A 19,353-nucleotide genomic window follows, 5' to 3' on the forward strand; every position below is an offset into this window, starting at 1 on the left:
TATGAAGGAAAGACTGAGACATTCGGGTTTTACTCCTTTTTCTGGAGCCATATGGTAACCCTAAGGGTAAAGGAGTTTTTCATGCATCTTTTCACCATCAAGCAGTTAAACGCTGGAACTTTCTTCGTGCAGAGATTAGATGTGAACTGTGTGGAAAGCGGAAACAAATCCCCAAACTGGAAGTACCTCTGTGAGGTCCCACAGGGCTCCCCGCTTTCACCCTCTCTATTCAATGTCTACCTAAGAGCAGTAGGTAGAAGTCCCCCTTTCCCGTAGGTTCATCTCTTCTCCTATGCAGACAATATTTTCATGCTCTGCATAGTCAATGAATCATTGGACAACACATTACATATCATAAGGGCTACTGTTGAAAGTCTGAGTATGTGGGCTCAGACCAATTTCCAGTTTCCTTAAGATCAACAAACGGAAACCCAGGGTGCTTTGGTTTGGGGACTATGACCTACTTCCTTGCAAAGAAAAGATGCTACCTACAGGTGAGATGCTCACGATGCAGAACTCTGCTAAGGTACCGGGAGTTACCACAACCTTGGTAAGGAAGTTCTTCTTCAGACTAAGACAAATGAGAACAAATATGTCAGCTCTGACCCAAGACAGCTTTAGAAAGGTAGTGCAAGCTGTCCTACTGCCCTACCTAGATAACTGCAACTCCCTCTACTATGGCTTTACAGAGAAGGAACTGAAGTGACTACAAATGCTCCAAAATGCAGCAGCGAGGCTAATTTTCAGATCCAGCCATTTCGAGAGAGCTAGTCCTTTACTGCTTAAACTGCATTAGTTACCAGTGAAAAAACAGATTCACTACAAGTTAGCTTTTACAATCCACAAAGCTATCTAAGGAGAGAATTCCAGCAGACTGGTATTCAACACTAAGGTCTCACACACCTTCTTCAAGTCAAGGTCTACGTAGTGCTTCAAGATACCATTCCCATCTTCTAAACAAGTACACTGGAAGAAGATTTTTAACTCTACCTTTGAGTTTCTAGAACCACACATCTGGAGCAGTCTGACTGCATATCTGAGGCAACTCACCACATACTGTCACTTCAGGAAAAAACTAAAGACATACCTTTTCCCCTTGTACTCACTAAACACTTTTCGGAAACTTCATCCCCCAACCCATCAATGGTATCTCAAACCTGAGCAATCCATGTTAGAGTCGCTTATCTCAAACCTAGGGCTCCTTTTACGAAGGTGCGTTAGGGCCTTAACGCGTGGAATAGCGCATGCTATAATGCCCCGCATGCTAGCCACTACGCCTCCTCTTGAGCAGGCGGTAGTTTTTCAGCTACCGCACCTTCGTAAAAGGAGCCCCTAGAGTCACTAATGTAAAACCTTTTTACTCTGAGCCACATTTGATTCCATGTAGAAAATTGTGGGCTACAAGAAGTATTGTATTTAAAATTTCATAAATTATTAAAAACCTGTCTATTTAAGAAATTCTTGAAGGTTTGGTTGTGCATTTTTGATTAGTTTTATGTAATGTGTTTTTCAGAGATTATTAGTGTCTTTTAGATCTTTCGTAATCTACACAAAGCCCTCGGACAAGTTGCGGAATACAAAGTACTTTGTATTTGTACCTGTGCTTATTTGTATTTGAAGCCTTTTCTGTCTTAAAACGTAAGAATAGCTACTGGGTCACATCAATGGTTCTTTAGCCCAGTATTGTTTCCAACAGTGGCCAATTCAGGTCACAAGTACCTGGCAGAACCCAAATACTAGCAACAATTCATACTACCAATCCCAGGACAAGCAGTGGCTTCTGAAGTATGTCTCAATAGCAGACTATGGACTTGTCCTCCAGGAAATTGTCCAAAACTTTTTAAAATACTGATACATTAACCGCTGTTACTAGTCTACAACCTCTGGCAATGAGTTCCAGAGCTTAGCGATTCTTTCAGTGAAAACATATTTCCTATTTATTTTAAAGGTATGTCCATGTAACTTGACTGAGTATCCCCTAGTCCTCATAATTTTTGAAAGTGCAAAAATCAATTCACTTTTACCCGTTCTACACCACTCAGGATTTTGTAGACCCCAGTCATATCCTCCCTTCCGTCATCTCTTTTCCAAGCCCTAACCTCTTTAGCTTTTCCGTGTATGAGAGGAGGTCCATCCCTTTTATCATTCTGATCGCTCTTCTTTGAACCGTTTCTAATACTGCTATAACTTTTTTGTGATATGGTGATCAGAACTGAACACACTGGTTTCCTCCTTGTCTAGTTGTCATTTGTAAATTGTCCAGTATTTTCACTTTTTTTTTTTTCACCTAAGCAGTCCTAGTACAACTGTGACAGCCCCAGGAGAGCAAGATGTAACAAGGTTACTGCCTTTACTAATCTTCCTTTTATGATCAAGTGTCACTGGAAGCTCCACACCATTCAGTCCCTCTTTGGGAACAAGGAATGACCATTAGTGACACTCCTATACTGTGCTAGGGAGGTGTATGCACTACCATGCAGTTGGTTTGTGAGCGTGCCTTGAAAAATTTAGGGGTCCTCTTACTAAGGTGTACTAATGAATTACTGGCTTACCTGGACTATGCTAATTCCCTTTACGTAGGTTTAAGTAAATGCAACTTAAAGAGATTACAACTCATTCAGAATACGGCTGCCAAAATAATTTATGGAAAAAATAAATATGATCATGTTACTCCATTGTTGAAGGCATTGCACTAGCTTCCGATATATTGGAGGATCCAGTTTAAATATGACCTTTAAGAGTTTATATGGGATCTTTTCCCCATTATTTCCTCTTTCTTTTATTTTTTCAGTCTACAAGAAATATACATAAATTTAAATTAATGTTCCCTGCCATTAAAGGGATCCAAACTTTAGGTAGGCTTTCATATTCTTTGCCGTTCTCTATGGTTAAAATTTGGAATGAGCTTCCGCCAGTTATTAGAACTCTCTCTTCGCTGACTTGTTTTAGAAAAAGCTTGAAAACGTATCTATATCTTACTGATAATTGATATAATTCCCTAGCTGACAACTCTCTGTTGATATTTACTGATTCTTCCTTTTTTATGACTGTTTATCTATGGTCTTAAGATAATGTTTTGTTAACTGGTCGAGTCCCTCAGGGAATGACCTGGGATATAAAACTAAAGATTAGATTAGATTAGATTAAGGGCCGTGCAGACCATAGGTATACAATGGGCTGCTTGGCCTATAATATGCACTAAGGCCTTGATTATGGAAACGGCGCCTACATCAGCAGACACCTCCAAAAAATTAGCGCCGCCGCATATCAGGCACCATTACCAGAACTGCGGCTTACATCAAACTTACGCGCCATTAATTTAGACCAGGGTTTTAAAGGCCTACATTACCGGCACCTAAATTTGACTGAGAATTTTATTTAAAAATTTGTTAGCCGCAGCGGGGTACAATAAAATGTACATAATAAAATTATAACAGACAGACAAGCATAATAAAATCATTCAAAAAGTCTTAGAACATTCAAGAAAACTCTCTCTCAAATAACACAGGCCCCCTTTTAGGAAGCCGCGTTAGGCTTTTTTTATTGCCAGCCGTGGTGGTATTAGTGCCGACGCTCATAGGAATTCTATGAGCACTGGAGCTTCTACCACCATGGCCAGCGGTAAAAAAGCCTAATGCGGCATCATAAAAGGGAGGGGATAGTCTTTACAAATTTCCTAACACCCCCTCTTTTACTAAGGTGCGCTAACCGATTAGCACGTGCTAATCAAATTAGCGTGCGCTAAACGTGTTAGCATTTAGTGCGCGCTAAATCGATTAGCACACGCTAATTAGTTAGCGCCCCTTAGTAAAAGAGGGCCTAAATTGCAACACACTGGACACCTGCTTGATCTCAATAGGTAATACATTCCACAATAACACACCCTTCACCATCACCATGGAACGATTTTGACTTTAGGTGGCATTAAGCGTCAGGGCTAAGTCATGATTCCCACGCCTATCAAGGTAGGCACTTGCCAATGCCTAAATTTTTTTTTAAATTATTTAAATTGTTTTTTAAACAGCACAATTACTGCGCTAATTAAACCAATTACAGCAAGTTAAGTTAGGCAGCGGTAGGGCACCTACCACCACCTTACGGCACCATTTTTAGAATCAGCCCCCAGGGGATCCTTTTACAAAGTCTCGGTAGTGATTCCTAGCATGGTAAATGCGGCAAAGTCCATAAGAATTGAATGGGCTTCGCAGCATTTGCCACGCGAGAATTGCTTTCGTGGCTTTGTAAAAGGAACCCTAAATCAGTTTAGCACACCTTAGTAAAGTAACCCCTTAGTGAATGCTAACTCTATTTTCCATATGTTTATCCACAAATTGAAGTACATTAGCAGGGCCAGCTCAAGAGACTGTAGCACTTGGAGCTAACTTTTGCACAGTGCCCCCCTTCCCCCTCCCCGATCCAGTAGCTCCCCCTCTATCTCAAATCCCCCCTCACACACACTGGTGATAAAGAGCACCAAAATCCTGAGTCCCAATCCAGAGTCTTTCCCTCTCTCTTCCTTCCCCTCTGTGGGAAGGAAGGAAAGAGAGAGGGAGAGATGCTGGTCTGGGATTGTGTCACCCTTTATCACTGACGCCCTGGGCCAGGGCCTCATCTGATTCATAGGTTGAGCTGGCCCTATTTATTAGTGCATAAAGCTGTTAAAGCCGGGCAAGGGTCAAGGGGCTGAAATTAATGTAATTTCAATTTTTTTGTGACTTCTTACACTGTATTGAAGAGTCATGGTACATATTTTGATCTGATTTGTTGTACTTGTTTCTAGATTAAAATTCAACAATAAAATTTTAAAAACTTTTAATGTATTTTAAAAAAGCTTTACGAGGGGTTGCTGAAAAGTTCTCAGCCCAACCAAGAAGAGAATGATGTGGGTATGGCTCAATCGATGATCTGAAACAATGTCAAAACATAGAATAAATGCCGGCTTTTTCTGATTATGACTGGGGTAGCCATACAGATGATAACTCAAAAACTGTGATCGTCTTAATTTTTCCTTTTGGTGGGCGAGCTTATGTTTAAGCCACAGGTATGAAAAGATGAATGCCGATATTTTAGGGCATTCTAAGATATTTAACTTAGTTTGGGGTCCATTAACATCTTTTGTACAATTATTATAGTTCGTTTAGCCTTCTTTTACTGATGTAATTCAGACATATCCGGGGGAGTGAATCATCTTTAGGATGATCTTTAAGGTAATTGTGGGGGGAGGCCATATATTGTTGTACTAATACTGATTGTATCTAAGTGCTTATTTATTATTACTGATGTGAATATTGTGTTGCACTTTTTGTTAGTAATAAAAATTAATAAAGAATTATTTTTAAAAAAACCAAAACATAGCATTTTGTTTCTGCAAATTGGCACTTAACGAAATAAGATAACATTCTTTTCAGCTACAGTAGCAAAATAATGCTCAGAATTTAGGAAGGTAAATACTTGTAAAACAAACTGAAAAAAGTCTGAAAATCAGGAAAAAATGAATTGTCCTGTGCACATCCCTATTTTGCACTATACTAAGCACTGGGTCATTCATTACATTAGCTATGGAGAGTCTAACAGGGCATGCAAATCTCTCTTATGCATATTCACTGTAGGTTTCCAAAAACCATGCTTGTTAAAGGGGTACTCCAGGAATAACTGGTCTAAAGGCATATTCAATCACCATTTGAAAAAATATAGTACATCTATTTGTGAATTAAGTGGGCTGGCTCATTGACAGTGCTCTGCAATATCATATGGAGGATCTCGGTTTGAAGCTACTAAGTAGTAGATTTAAACCAAAATGGAGAAAATATTTCTTCACTCAATATGTAATTCAACTCTGAAATTTGTTGCCACAGAATGTGTTAAAAGCAATTAGCTTAGCAGAGTTTATACAAGGATTTGATCATTTCCTACAACAAAAGTCCATAAACCATTATTATGATGAACTTGGGAAAATCCACTACTTATTCCTAGGATAAACAGCATAAAATCTATTTTACTCTTTGGGGTCTTGCCAGATGTGGGTTGGCTACTGCTGGAAACAGGATATGATGGACCTTCAGTCACTCTCGGTATGGCATCTCTTATGTTCTTATGACTCCAGGGCCAGAACTTTGTTCCCTGGACCAGTTAACGCTGGACTTCTTGAGAACCTATGGAGATTTTGATAACCTGACCACCTTGGGGGTCCCCCAGAACGGGTCTGGGAATCACTGTCATTTTAAAAACAATTTCCCCTCCCCCCATCTAGTTAACTTATAATATCCATAATGAATATGCATGAAATACATTTGCATGCAGTGGAGGCAGGGCATGTGAATAACAAGAATAGTCATTGTAGTTATCCTGAAAATCTAGGACAGATATGGGAACCACTGAAATAGTGTGAAAATGAGGAGAGGAAAAAACCCTGGGTGGTGGCAAATAAAGGCTCCTGGCACAAGATCTCACTCTTGGTTCTGACTAAGCTAGGAACTATATGACCCACAAACACATCCCCTATGTAAGAAGGAATAAAGTTCAAGAAGTAAGTTGTGACACCTTTTCATTTAAATTTCATATAAAAATGGAACTTACAAATAAAGTTAACAATTAAACCTTTGTGCACTGAAATGTATGTACTGTATATTTATGCTGAGGAAGAGGTTTATATTTCCATTGACTAATAAAGCTTAGTTTTATTTAATATCAGCAGTGTGATAGCTCTGACCACTTCATTACAGGTACACAAAAGTTAAAAAAATATATGCAAGGTGGTAACTTCCTATTGGACTAGCTTCCTACCTCTTTTGAACAGCTGTTTGGAGCCATCCGGGTCTTTTGACCTCGGGAAGAGTGGGGCTCCTTAAAACTGCTCCAAAAAGCCATGAAGTTAGTGCAAGAAAAATAAGGGATTGCCTTATTTGTACATGTACTTTCAAGAAAGCCAGCTAGTGGTTTTGTTACCTTTCAATTTCTGATTGTATTCGGTTCGGTCAGACTGACTTCTTCGGATGGTGCCAGAGGTACCGTGCTCCACAGAGCCCCCGCTCTCCACCACGGTGTCAGTCTTCCTGCGCTCTACCATGTACAGCCTCTGCTTCAGGAAGGTCAGGTTTTTTCTTTTGGCTCCCACCGGCTCCTTCCCAGGAGTTTCTTTGGTTTCCATTGTCAATGGTGGGGGGAGCAGGAAAGTCCCCCTCCCCTCTGCCCTGGATCCTGATTTAGCAGGGAAACCGGTGGGTCGGAGCTGGCTCAGCTGTCTAGGGCAGGACGGTTCACCTGTTACCTGGGTCTGGCAGTCGCAGGGCTCCGCCCCTATGAAGTCATAGTACACTGTACCTGCAGCCTGGGGAACCTGTCACCTGAGCCCTGCATGCACACACACACACACTGCTGCAAACCACCCTTGGCCTGCCTGGCCTGGCCTGTTCTTGCACCTAACCCAGCAAGGTCACATCCTGGCCACGCTGCTGTAGTCCGGTTCCTGTAGCACTAATTTGTGCAGTATGATTATTATTATTTTTTTTTTTTGTCAGTACCTGCACAGATCCTTCAATTATTTCCAGCTTCATAAATACATCTGTGAAAGACTGCCGATGAGGTGGAGACCTGCGAATTGCTGCACAGCTTTTCGTATGCTAATGAGGCCGGCTGCTGCTGCAAGCACTTGCTAATTTCTTTTCCCCTCAGCAGGAGCTGAAATGCCCATGCTTTTTTTTTTTTTTTTTCCCCTCTAGATTTACATTCCTGGGAATGAATCAGGTGCGTGGGGAAGGGTGGAAAAAGATCATGCAAACATTCAGGTGCAAGGGAAGAGTAATGCAAAGCGACCAAGAAAGTAAACTTTGGAAAGAAGTTGTGGTGGAAGGGTTGACAAGGAAATCGTGTTAATAATTACGTAGCCAGCTATCCGTGCTGTACTGGCATTTAACAGGTAATTTGTAATGTAATGTAATTTATTTCTTATATACCGCTACATCCGTTAGGTTCTAAGCGGTTTACAGAAAATATACATTAAGATTAGAAATAAGAAAGGTACTTGAAAAATTCCCTTACTGTCCCGAAGGCTCACAATCTAACTAAAGTACCTGGAGGGTAATAGAGAAGTGAAAAGTAGAGTTAGAGGAAAAATAAAAATAAAATAAACATTTTTAACAAGACAGCTTTTAACAAGTGACCACTTGACTCCTCTTCTTCCTGCCTCCTCTCTTTGTTCTTTTCTTTCTAGTTGGTGTGCGGGCGTTGGGTTGCTCCTTTCCTAGTTGTGTTTTGTAAATTTTCTTTAATCTTAACTTGATTTTCCTTCTCATTCTCTTTCCAGTCTTCAGCTCCTGGAGAATGACGTGGGGACAAAGTTTGTCCCCTTCTCCACAAGCTCTGTCCTCCTTTGCAGAAGCCTTGGAACACTTATGATTTTATATTTAAATCTTTTTAGTAAAGTATAAAAAGGGACAATATTCTGTACAACTGTTTATAAATCACAGAGAGCCTTTCAGTTTGATCTGGTTTTCGTACAACCTTCCCCAAACATTCAGTTGCCTATGTTTTTACATCATCTGGGAAGGTAACTGGATTGTCTTTCAGACACGAGTATAAAAGAGAACCTAAACTGTGTAGTGGATGAGCAGGAAAATAAGTGTCTGTTAAATGTTGGAAATGCTCCTTGATGCCAGCAACAATGGATGAGTCTGTTGCAGTAACAGTAAGATGCTTGAGTAGCTGGGCACATGATGGAAGGACGTTGGAGATGGTAGGAGTCTTTCCAAGACTCTTGTTGCCACATCAAAGGCAGACAAGATACAAATGATGTCATTTAACAGTAACATAGAAACATAGAAACATAGAAAAAGATGGCAGAAAAGGGCTATAGCCCACCAAGTCTGCCCACTCCAAATACCCGTCCTCTGATTTCACTCCCCCAGGAATCCCCTGTGAATATCCCACCTTCTCTTAAAGTCCGACACGCTGTTGGCCTCAATCACCTGCAGTGGGAGTTTGTTCCAATGATCCACCACTCTTTCAGTGAAGAAGTATTTTCTGGAGTCGCTATGGAACTTCCCTCCCCTGATTTTTAGCGGATGCCCCCTGGTGGTCGAGGGTCCCATGAGGTAGAAGATATCTTCTTCCAACTCGATACGGCCCGTGATGTACTTAAACGTTTCAATCATATCACCCCTCTCTCTTCGTTCCTCAAGTGAGTACAGCCTCAGTTTATTCAGTCTTTTTTCATACGTGAGATCCTTGAGCCCCCAGACCATCTTTGTGGCCATTCGCTGAACCGACTCGATTCTCTGAACATCCTTCCGGTACTGAGGTCTCCAGAATTGAACGCAGTACTCCAAGTGAGGCCTCACCATGGTCCTGTACAGCGGCATCATAACTTCAGGTCTCCTGCTGACAAAACCTCTACAAATACAACCCATCATTTGCCTTGCCTTGGAGGCAGCTTTCTCCACTTGATTTGCAACCTTCATGTTATCACTAATGATCACCCCTAGATCTCGTTCCGTCGTGGTCCTGGCCAAGGTCTCACCATTTAGTATGTAAGTTCTGTGCGGGTTTTTTCTTTCCCAGGTGCATTACCTTACACTTTTTAGCATTGAAGCCTAGCTGCCATGTTGCTGACCACCGTTCCAGCAGTAGTAGATCCTGTGTCATATTATCAGGCATGGTGTTTTTACCTACTATGTTGCAAAGTTTGGCGTCGTCGGCGAACAGTGATACCCTTCCTCTAAGTCCTTGGGTCATATCTCTTATGAATAAGTTGAATAGAATCGGGCCCAAGACCGACCCCTGCGGCACTCCACTGATCACGCCTGACGTTTTGGATGGGGTACCGTTTACCACCACCCTCTGAAGTCTACCACTCAGCCAATCCTCAACCCATGTAGTTAGAGTGTCCCCTAATCCTATCGACTTCAGCTTGTTCAATAACCTTCTGTGTGGGACGCTATCAAAAGCTTTACTGAAGTCTAGATACACCACATCCAATGACTCTCCGGCATCCAATTGTCTAGTAACCCAGTCGAAAAAGCTGATTAGGTTAGATTGGCAGGATCTGCCCTGGGTGAATCCGTGCTGGTGGGGATCACGTAGGTTTTCCTCGTCTAGGATTGTATCAATATTTTGTTTGATCAGTGTTTCCATGAGCTTGCACACTATAGATGTGAGACTCACCGGTCTGTAGTTTGCCGTCTCTGTTCTGCAGCCCTTTTTGTGGAGTGGGATAACGTTGGCGGTTTTCCAGTCCAAGGGGACTCTTCCTGTGCGTAGGGAAAGATTGAAAAGAACAGATAGTGGTTCTGCCAGGACTTCTCTCAATTCCCTGAGCACTCTGGGATGTAGGTTGTCCATTTAAATTCAAAAGCAGCTTCTGCAGTTTTTTGTAATAATTGAATGTAGTTGCCAATTGTCTAAGATGGGTTAAATTTTTACATATTGATACTAGGCTCAAGTTTAGTCCTGTTCACACCCCCTCCTCTCCCTGACTGCAATCAAAAGTCCCTTTAACTTCTATTTTTTTTTTTGTTTTCTCGTAAATTTATTTCTTTTACCTCCTCCTTGGCTCTTTCCCCTTTTTATCAGCTTTTGGTTGTTCACCCCATCTGCCTTACTCGACTGTAGTGGGTTGGAAAAATCCTGAAGCTGAATTTGGTTTAGTTTCTTTTCTTCCCTTCCTCTACCAAACTTCAGACTACAGCAGGGATTAAAAGTCCTGGAGATGTTTGTTTTTCTATTTACCCCTAGTGCCCTTGGGATATATTATAATTCCCTCTTTTGCTTAGTTCCCTCTCCCCTCCTGTTTTTCTTATAGGAAGGAAGTGTCAGAGGAAGATAACATGTCAGTCCAAAGGTCCATCAGGCCTATGATCCTGCCTTTGGCAGTAGCTAATCCAGTCTACAATTAAGTACCCAGCAGGATCCCAAAGAGCTGGTTTATGAACTTTTCCTACAAAAACTTGTCTAAACCATTTTTTAAACCCAGTTAATGTAACTGACTACTAGAGATAGATCTCATTTGCAGTGACATGGGAAATGTCATGGGCATTGCATGTAGAGAATGACATGGGGACAAATTTGTCCCCGTAGGAACTCAATTTATCCATCCCATCCCCACGAGTTTTGTCGCTGTCCCTGCCCCATTACTGTAAGCTCTGTCTTAACCGCACAAGCCTCGGACACTTACTGTATGATTTTAAAGTGTTTGAGGCTTGTGCAGATGAGGACAGAGTTTTCAGGAATGGGGCAGGGGCAGGAAAAGAACTCACCGGGACTGGAAAATGAGTTCCTGCAGGGACGGGGGAAAATTTGTCCCCATGTCATTCTCTAATTGCATGTTGTTAACAAATGAAAATGAGCAGAACCCCCCCTCCCCCAATATTGTGTGCTTTTTCTTTTGCCCACAATAGTGTGCATATCGCAAACTTTGCTGCACTCTTTGCAACATTGTCCCTGTAATGACTAAATGGCCAATGCCCCATCAATAAAACAAAAATTTCTGTAAACGACATGGAAAATGATACAGAATAAAAATGTTCAGGCTGCTGAACCCTATTGAGCACATCTTCTTGAAATAAATTCCTCAATATCAGAGTATTTCCTAGTTTTAGCACTAGTTGAAAGGGTGAAAAACATTCTCTATTGACCTATTCCACTCCACTCAAGCCCAGTATCCTGTTTCCAATAGTGGCCAATCCAGGTCAAAAGTACCTGGTAAGATCCCAAATAAGTAAAACAGATTTTGTACTGCTTATCTTAGGAATAAGCAGTAAATTTTGCTAATGGCTTATGGACTTTTAGGAAATTATCCAAACTTTTTAAAACCCTGCTAAGCTAACTGTTCTCACCACAGTCTTTGGCAATGAATTGCAGAATTTAATTACATGTTGACATGCTATGTAGTTCCAATGATGTTTTCATGTTCAATATATTTTTACTATAGTTTTGCATAGAAAGGTCTGTTTCTTCACTTTGTAGCAAATGTGTGGATATATTGATAAGCAAAGATGACAGGTAATATGGTGCCACACTATTAGATAAGGACTGGGAAAGAGAGCCTACAGACCCTGGGGGGGAGAGGGGGAGGTCAAAATTTTGGTTTGCTGTCTCCTCTACCACTTCATTGTCCCAGTTCATAGCCTTAGGACATCGGGGAGTGGGGCTGCTGCTGAGCTGAATCAAGAGGACAGATCCTGCAATATCTTTTTTCAGATACAGCAACCAGAACTGAACACAATTCTTAAGGTGAGGTCACACCATGAAATGATATAAAGGCATTATAATATTCTTGATCTTATTTACCTTTCCTAATTTACCTTTCCTGTTTGCTTTTTTGGTCACTGCCATACACTGGACAAAAGATATGTGTATTGTCTATAATGATATTTACGGTAGATTTTTTTTCTTGGGTGCTGACTCCTAAGGTGGACCCTAGCATCAGGTAACTAAGGGTTTCCTGCAATTTTTCACAGTCCTCATATGTTTTAACAACTTTGAATAGTTTAGTGTCATCTGAAAATATAATCACCTCGCTTGTCATTCCAATTTACAGATTATTTATAAATATGTTAAATAGCAACAGTCCCAGTACAGGTTCCTGCAGTACTCCACTGTTCACCTTTCGCCATTGAGAAAACTCTCAGTTTTCTGCCAATAATCTATTCCTAATCCACAAAAGAACATTGCCTCCTATCCCATGACTTTTAAATTTTCTCATGAGGAACTTTGTCAAAAGTTCTCTGAAAATCTAGATATATTATTACATCAGTGGTCTCCAAACTTTTCATGTAGAGGGCCACAGTGTGAATGCAAAAAAGTTCTGAGGTCTACCAAAAGATTTCAAGCTTATAAAACACATTGATCTATTTGTTCAGATTGGGTATTAAACATTTTTTCAAGGATATATTCTAAAAACTCACTTTATTTTGGATTATCAACAGTAGAAATTTCCATAAATAAGACATCTTAGTAAAACGCTTATTTGCAGTTACTATATCAAATGGGCAATATTGAAATTAACACATTTACAGGATTTAAAGAACATTTCAACCAAATGTTTGAGGGCCACAATGGAAGACTTCAGAGGCCTCATGCAGCCCTGGGACTATGCATTGGCAAGACTCCCCTTGGCTAAACCCATTCTGACTCTGTCCCATTAAAACATGTTTGTCTGTGTTGTCTGTAATTTCATTCTTTATAATAGTTTCCACTGTTTTGCCTGGCACTGACGTCAGGCTTACCATTATGTAATTTTCCAAATCACCCCTGGAACCCTTTTTTAAAAATCGGCATTACATTGGCCATCCTCCAATCTTCAAGTAGTACAGATGATGTTAATGAGAGGCTACAGGTCAGAAATTTCATGTTTGAATTCTGTCAGTACCCTGGGGTGTATGCCATGTGGTCCATGTGATTTACTACTATCGATTGGAAATTTGCATATTGATCTTATAGCTTGTATATTCCTGAGAAATTTTATTGTATTTTAGTAAATTGCATATCATTCATCTATTGTATAATTTTATCATTGTTTTTTTAGAACATTGTATTTTTATTCATTGAGTGTATAATTTTAGCATTGTATGTGAACCGCCTAGAACTATGTGGTAGGGCGGTATATAAAAATAAAATTATTACTCTTTCACTTGTCAATTTGGCTCAGTATGTCTTTCAGATTCACCAAGATTTCTTTTGGTTCCTTCATATTGTTACCCTTTAACACCATTTCTGGTACAAACAGAGGTCTTAGATTTTCTTCCATAAAGCTTAAAGCAAAGAATTAATTCTATCTCTCCACTATGGTCTTGTCCTCCCTGCATGCCCCTTTTTGCTCCTTTCCAGGCTTTCTGAAAAAGTTGTTTGTATGAAATTTTGCCTCTGAAGCAAGTTTCTCTTCATATTTTATTTTAGCCTTTTTTTAATCAGTGCTTTGCGTCCAATTTGCCAGTGCTTATGTTCTTATTTTCTTCATTCAGATCCTTTTTCCATTCTTTGAAGGGTGTTCTTGGCTATAATAGCCTCTTTTACTTCATCTTTTAACCGTGCTGGCTATCATTCGCTTTTCTTTCTACCTTTGTTAATATGTGGAATACATCTGGTCTTGGCTTCCAAGACTCTTGTATTTGTTCAATATGTATCTTATTGAAATATGATTAAAATGATAATTTTTTTTTTTTAAAAAGAAAAACAGAAAAGGTGACCTGTGATGCTCAATTTCGTATGTGTTTCGGCCTCAATGAAAAGGAGATAAGTCTTCATTGACCCCACACGAGCCATGTTTCAGCGCATGCCTGCATCAGGGATCTACAACAAACAATAAAAACAAATATAAAGAGATAGACATATAAAAATGACTAAGCAATAGTTTATTATTTATATTCTGCCTTTAAACAAGGCAGATTACAACCATACATACACAATTAAAACTGGCAATGTTGCATAATTGTGTCAAAGATCCAAGGAGTGTGTGTGTTTGTGTGTGCGCGCAAGACCAGAGATATATAAATTAATGTGAATACAAATATGATTGCGAAGATGACGAAAGTGACATCTGCATAGCCAGAATGAGAAAGGACCATTAAAACAAACACGTGTTCAAAAAGTATGTAATCTATATAAATTAAACAATCAAGTATTATGGATCTCTGACACATTGTGTAACATTTTTATATGTATATCGGTTTAGATCTGTTTTTATTGTCTTTTGTAGATCCCTGATGCAGGTGCTGTGCACTGAAATATGACTCATGTTGGATCAATAAAGACTTGTCTCCTTTTCATTGAGACCCTTTGGCCTGGATTCTTTAACCAGTGCCAGTTTTTTTAGGCATAAACAACTGAGTGGCACCTAAAAAAATTGATGTCAGAATCATGCCTCCATGGGCACATTAGGCCGCCTAATGCCACTGTAGGTGTGACTAACACTGGAACTGGCTTTAGGCGGCCTAAAACGCCAACGGAGGCATGATTCACATCAAAGGTAGGTGCTAGAAATGTAGGCCTGGAAAACTCTGGCCTACATTTCCAGCGCCTACTTTGCCGGAGGCGCAGTTCTGTATCCAGCGCCATTGCATGATTGATACGCGATTGGGGGCTGCTTTTAAGGCGGTCGCTGACAACGGCACCAGTTACAGCATCTGAGCCTTTGTGCTTTTATTCTGGCTAATTAAATTGTGGCACCATTTATTGAATTTGCCCCTTAATGTCCACTATGGACTTTATGTCAATAATGTACAGTTTTTTTCTTTTGATTCCATTTTTGAAAAATCAGTAGACAGGTTAGAGTATGTTCTAGCTAGTATTGCTCAATGGATGAGGGAAAATAAGCTTGTGATGAATTTGTCTACAACACAAATAATGGTAATAAGAAGATCTTTGTCATTAGATGTGCCTGATTAATGTTTGTGGTCAAACAAGCTAGCTCTTCAAGCAGAGTCTGTGTGCTCTCTTTCATAAAACTTTGACATTAAAACTAGTAGTTGAAGATTCCTTTTTAAAAACTGTGTGCTTCTTGGCACTTTGGATGATTTCTGAACCGTATTGCAGGGCACTATTTTAACCAAGTTGGATCATTGCAATGCTCTGTATCTTGATTCGACATCAGTTATTTTGCATTCACTTCAGATAGCACAGAATAGGTGACGTGCTTATTCCAGGGGTTGTTGTGTTATGAACATATTACACCCTGTATTTTCCATTTACATTGGTTACACTGCACAACAAAGTTTTTGCTTCCTGAACACTGCTGGGTGTTTCTTATAGAATTTTGGGTGCTGATCATGAATATTACATCAAAAATTACCCATCACGTACCATTTCAGAGAAATCTTCAATTTTGTCGTGATTTTTTCTTATATTTGGATGCAAACAATTTTTTCTCCCATAAGTGTCTTATCAACAACGGTTTGTGCCGCCTGGGTATGTCCATGCATAAAATCTAGCCAGGTTGGAAGCTGTTTTATGGAAGATGACATCCTGGGCATGTCTGGGCAGGTCTGAACGAGCTTGCGCTGTCTCACCATGCTATAATGGTGGCTTCCATACACCGATCCTGCTCATTTGGTTAATATAGATAGTCCGTGTGTGTATATAGTATCAGTATAGTAAAGTATAGTAGTATAGTAGCTGTAGCAATATAACAGTAAGTAAGCTTGATGCTATAGACGTTTTGGTGTCGGGCAATATGTCTCGTCGGTGTCGTAACAGCCGCGACACATTCTGCTATATCTGTGGGGAATATACACTTACGCCTCAGAGACGTTCGATGACTGCCCTTGTAAAGAAAGCCTATCATCTGTATTTTGGCTGCAAAATAGGTGATCAAGACAAGCAATGGGCGCCTCACATTTGCTGTGCGACATGTGCTGTTAGTCTGAGAGCCTGGCTCAGAGGTACTCGAAAGACGATGCCATTTGCTGTTCCGATGATATGGCGAGAACAGAAAGACCATGTGACGGACTGTTATTTCTGTTTGACTAATGTGTCTGGTTTCTCTGCCAAAAACAAGAAGTCAATTGAATATCCTAATCTGCCTTCAGCAATGAGACCCATGCCACATGATGACAGTCTTCCAGTTCCGAAACCACCAGAGGATTGGACCTTAGACGAACCAGATGAAGAAACTGCAGTGCAGGGTTCTAACAGTGACATTGACCCGGATTTTGAACCATCCTCATCAGGCGATCCACATCTGATAACACAGTCCGAATTGAACGATTTGGTCAGAGATTTGGGTCTGTCAAAAGCAAAAGCTGAGCTGCTAGGTTCGAGACTGCAGGAATGGTGTTTGCTATCACCAGGTACGAAAATTTCTGTGTTTCGAGACCGGCATCATGATATAACCAAATTTTTTGCACAAGTCGACAGTCTCTGTTTCTGTTGTGACATTGAAGGATTGTTCTCGGTCTTTGGTTGTGATCACAACCCGGAAGAGTGGCGTCTTTTCATTGATTCGTCAATGTTAAGCCTGAAAGCTGTTCTGTTGCACAATGGCAACGTTTATCCTTCAGTACCTGTTGGCTATGCAGCACATATGAAAGAAACATATGAGAATATGGAAATGTTACTAAAGTATGTCCAGTATACCAGGTATAACTGGAATATCTGTGGAGACCTCAAAGTCGTTGCTCTGTTACTAGGACTGCAGCTTGGCTATACAAAGTACTGCTGTTTCATCTGCGAATGGGACAGCCGAGACAGAGAGTCGCACTATTCTAGAAAGAACTGGCCACTCCGTAAAAAGTTAGTTCCAGGACAGAAAAATGTAGCACATGAATCGCTTGTTGACCCGACAAAGATATTTTTGCCTCCTCTTCACATTAAACTGGGACTCATGAAGAATTTTGTGAAAGCAATGAACAAGGAAGGGGAAGGTTTTCGTTATTTAAGACAGATGTTCCCAAGAATAACTGATGCCAAGATCAAAGAGGGTATTTTTGTTGGCCCCCAGATCAGACATGTTATGAGTGACAAGCGATTTGAAGATCTGTTAGTTGGGCCGGAAAAAATTGGCTGGAAAGCCTTGAAAGACGTTGTTGACAATTTTCTGGGCAATTACAGAGCCCCAAACTACATTCAGCTGGTAGACAAACTTCTCAAAGCATACAAGAGAATGAAGTGCAATATGTCACTCAAGATTCATTTCCTCCATTCACACTTGGACTTCTTCCCCGCAAATCTCGGTGCTGTGAGTGACGAGCACGGTGAAAGGTTTCATCAAGACATAGCTACGATGGAGAAACGATACCAGGGCAATTGGAATCCGTCAATGCTTGCCGACTATTGTTGGATGCTACAACGTGATGCACCAGACACTGAATATAAAAGAAACTCGGGAGCAAAACACTTTTAATTCTGTTTCATTTAGTCGCTTGTGCGAAACGTAAACTTGACTATATATTTTATTGTCAGTAAACATAAAAATGTCTATTTCTCATAGTTCTTACGTGATGCAGTAAAACCAAAACCATATTTGAGCATACCAAGTTGGTACCTGTCATAATCACCAAAAACTTTTCAGGAATCAAGACTTAACCAAAAAATTGTTGTGCAGTGAATTTAGAATTAAATTTAAGTTATGTTTATGATTCATAAAGTGTTTGGACTTGATGCTCCATAATATCTATCTATAGTGTTGAAGAGCTATAAGCCTATAAAATCAGAGAGGGCAGAAAGTACTTGCTTGTTAGAAATACTTTGAGACTGGTACATTTTGACTATTACATTACATTACATTGGTGTCTTCTATTCCGCCAATACCTTTCAGTTCTAGGCGGTTTACAACAAGAGTTGGCCTGGGCATTCTCAGGGAAATTACATGGTTAATAAATGCAGTGTTCTCCCCAGAAATTTTTTCCAGCCGGGTGGCATGAAAAAGTAGCTGGGTGGGGCGGGGCGGGGCGGGGAAATTTGGTAGTGGGGAAAATTAAATGTATACTATTTTTATTAGTTAATTATTATTATTTTCCAATGCTCGATATGACTTCCTTTTTTAAGGTTTGTCACTTGTGCCAGAATATTTTTACTAAATTTAAGAAGTATCCAATTCTAGAAGTGAATAATTAGATATTCACCCTCTTTCAAACAGTATAGAAGTTTAAAAAAGGGAAATGAGTTAATGAAGTCATTAGGTTCAATCTAACCATTTATTTCTGCATGAATTTAAACAACTTAAAAAAAAAAAGATAAATATAGCTCATCCAGTCATACAATAAATGGCTGTACAACACCTCTAATAATGTTTTGATCACTAGGTTCCTTCCTGAGGTCTCACTGAGGATATGAAATAGATGCTATCCCCACTTCCAGACTTCTTCCACATAATTTATGGAGAGGTGTTACTGAGCCTTAAAGGACACCTGTGTGATTGATCTTTATCTGCTTCTTTTTTATTTTGCTGTAGTGCAAAGTAAGAGCTAGGGCAAAACAGTATAGGTAAAGATGCAGGTAATAATTAGCAATGTATTAAAAATATTTTATTTTTATTTGCTTATAATGTCATTTGAAAGCTGCTTGATGATAATACAACTTTAATTTAATTCTTTATAATGTGTGTGTCTGTGTGTTGGGGGGGGGGGGGGGACAACACCTACGTCAACAATAAAGTTAGAATAGGGTCATTAAATCCAGTGGTGTACCTAGTATATATGACAGCCAGTGCTAATCATTTTTTTAACAACCCCCCTCCTCTATATAAAAAAAGATATTTTTAGTAATAATCCATGAGTCACACAATAAGGGTGCATCTAGGAAAAGGCAGTATTTTAAACACTGCAGTGAGCATTAGAACACCAACACACGCATTGTAAAACTAAACAAACCAGATCCTACACAGTCAATTGATCCTGTAGTCGATGCTAACAGAAAGCCATGTCC

The 19,353-nt window shown here is 40.0% G+C and overlaps 1 protein-coding gene across 1 annotated transcript in view; it reads right to left on the bottom strand.

Annotated features, from left to right (window-relative positions):
• ARHGEF38 (Rho guanine nucleotide exchange factor 38) overlaps positions 1-7,147 on the bottom strand; it is a 138,191-nt gene extending 131,044 nt beyond the window's left edge. The window contains exon 1 of the mRNA XM_033935741.1: positions 6,946-7,147. Within this exon, the coding sequence (XP_033791632.1) occupies positions 6,946-7,147 (202 nt within the window). The remainder of the gene's footprint in view (positions 1-6,945) is intronic.
• Between the last annotated feature and the right edge of the window lie 12,206 nt (positions 7,148-19,353).

Source organism: Geotrypetes seraphini, chromosome 1 (genome assembly GCF_902459505.1).
Source record: "Geotrypetes seraphini chromosome 1, aGeoSer1.1, whole genome shotgun sequence".
Lineage (NCBI taxonomy): Eukaryota > Metazoa > Chordata > Amphibia > Gymnophiona > Dermophiidae > Geotrypetes > Geotrypetes seraphini.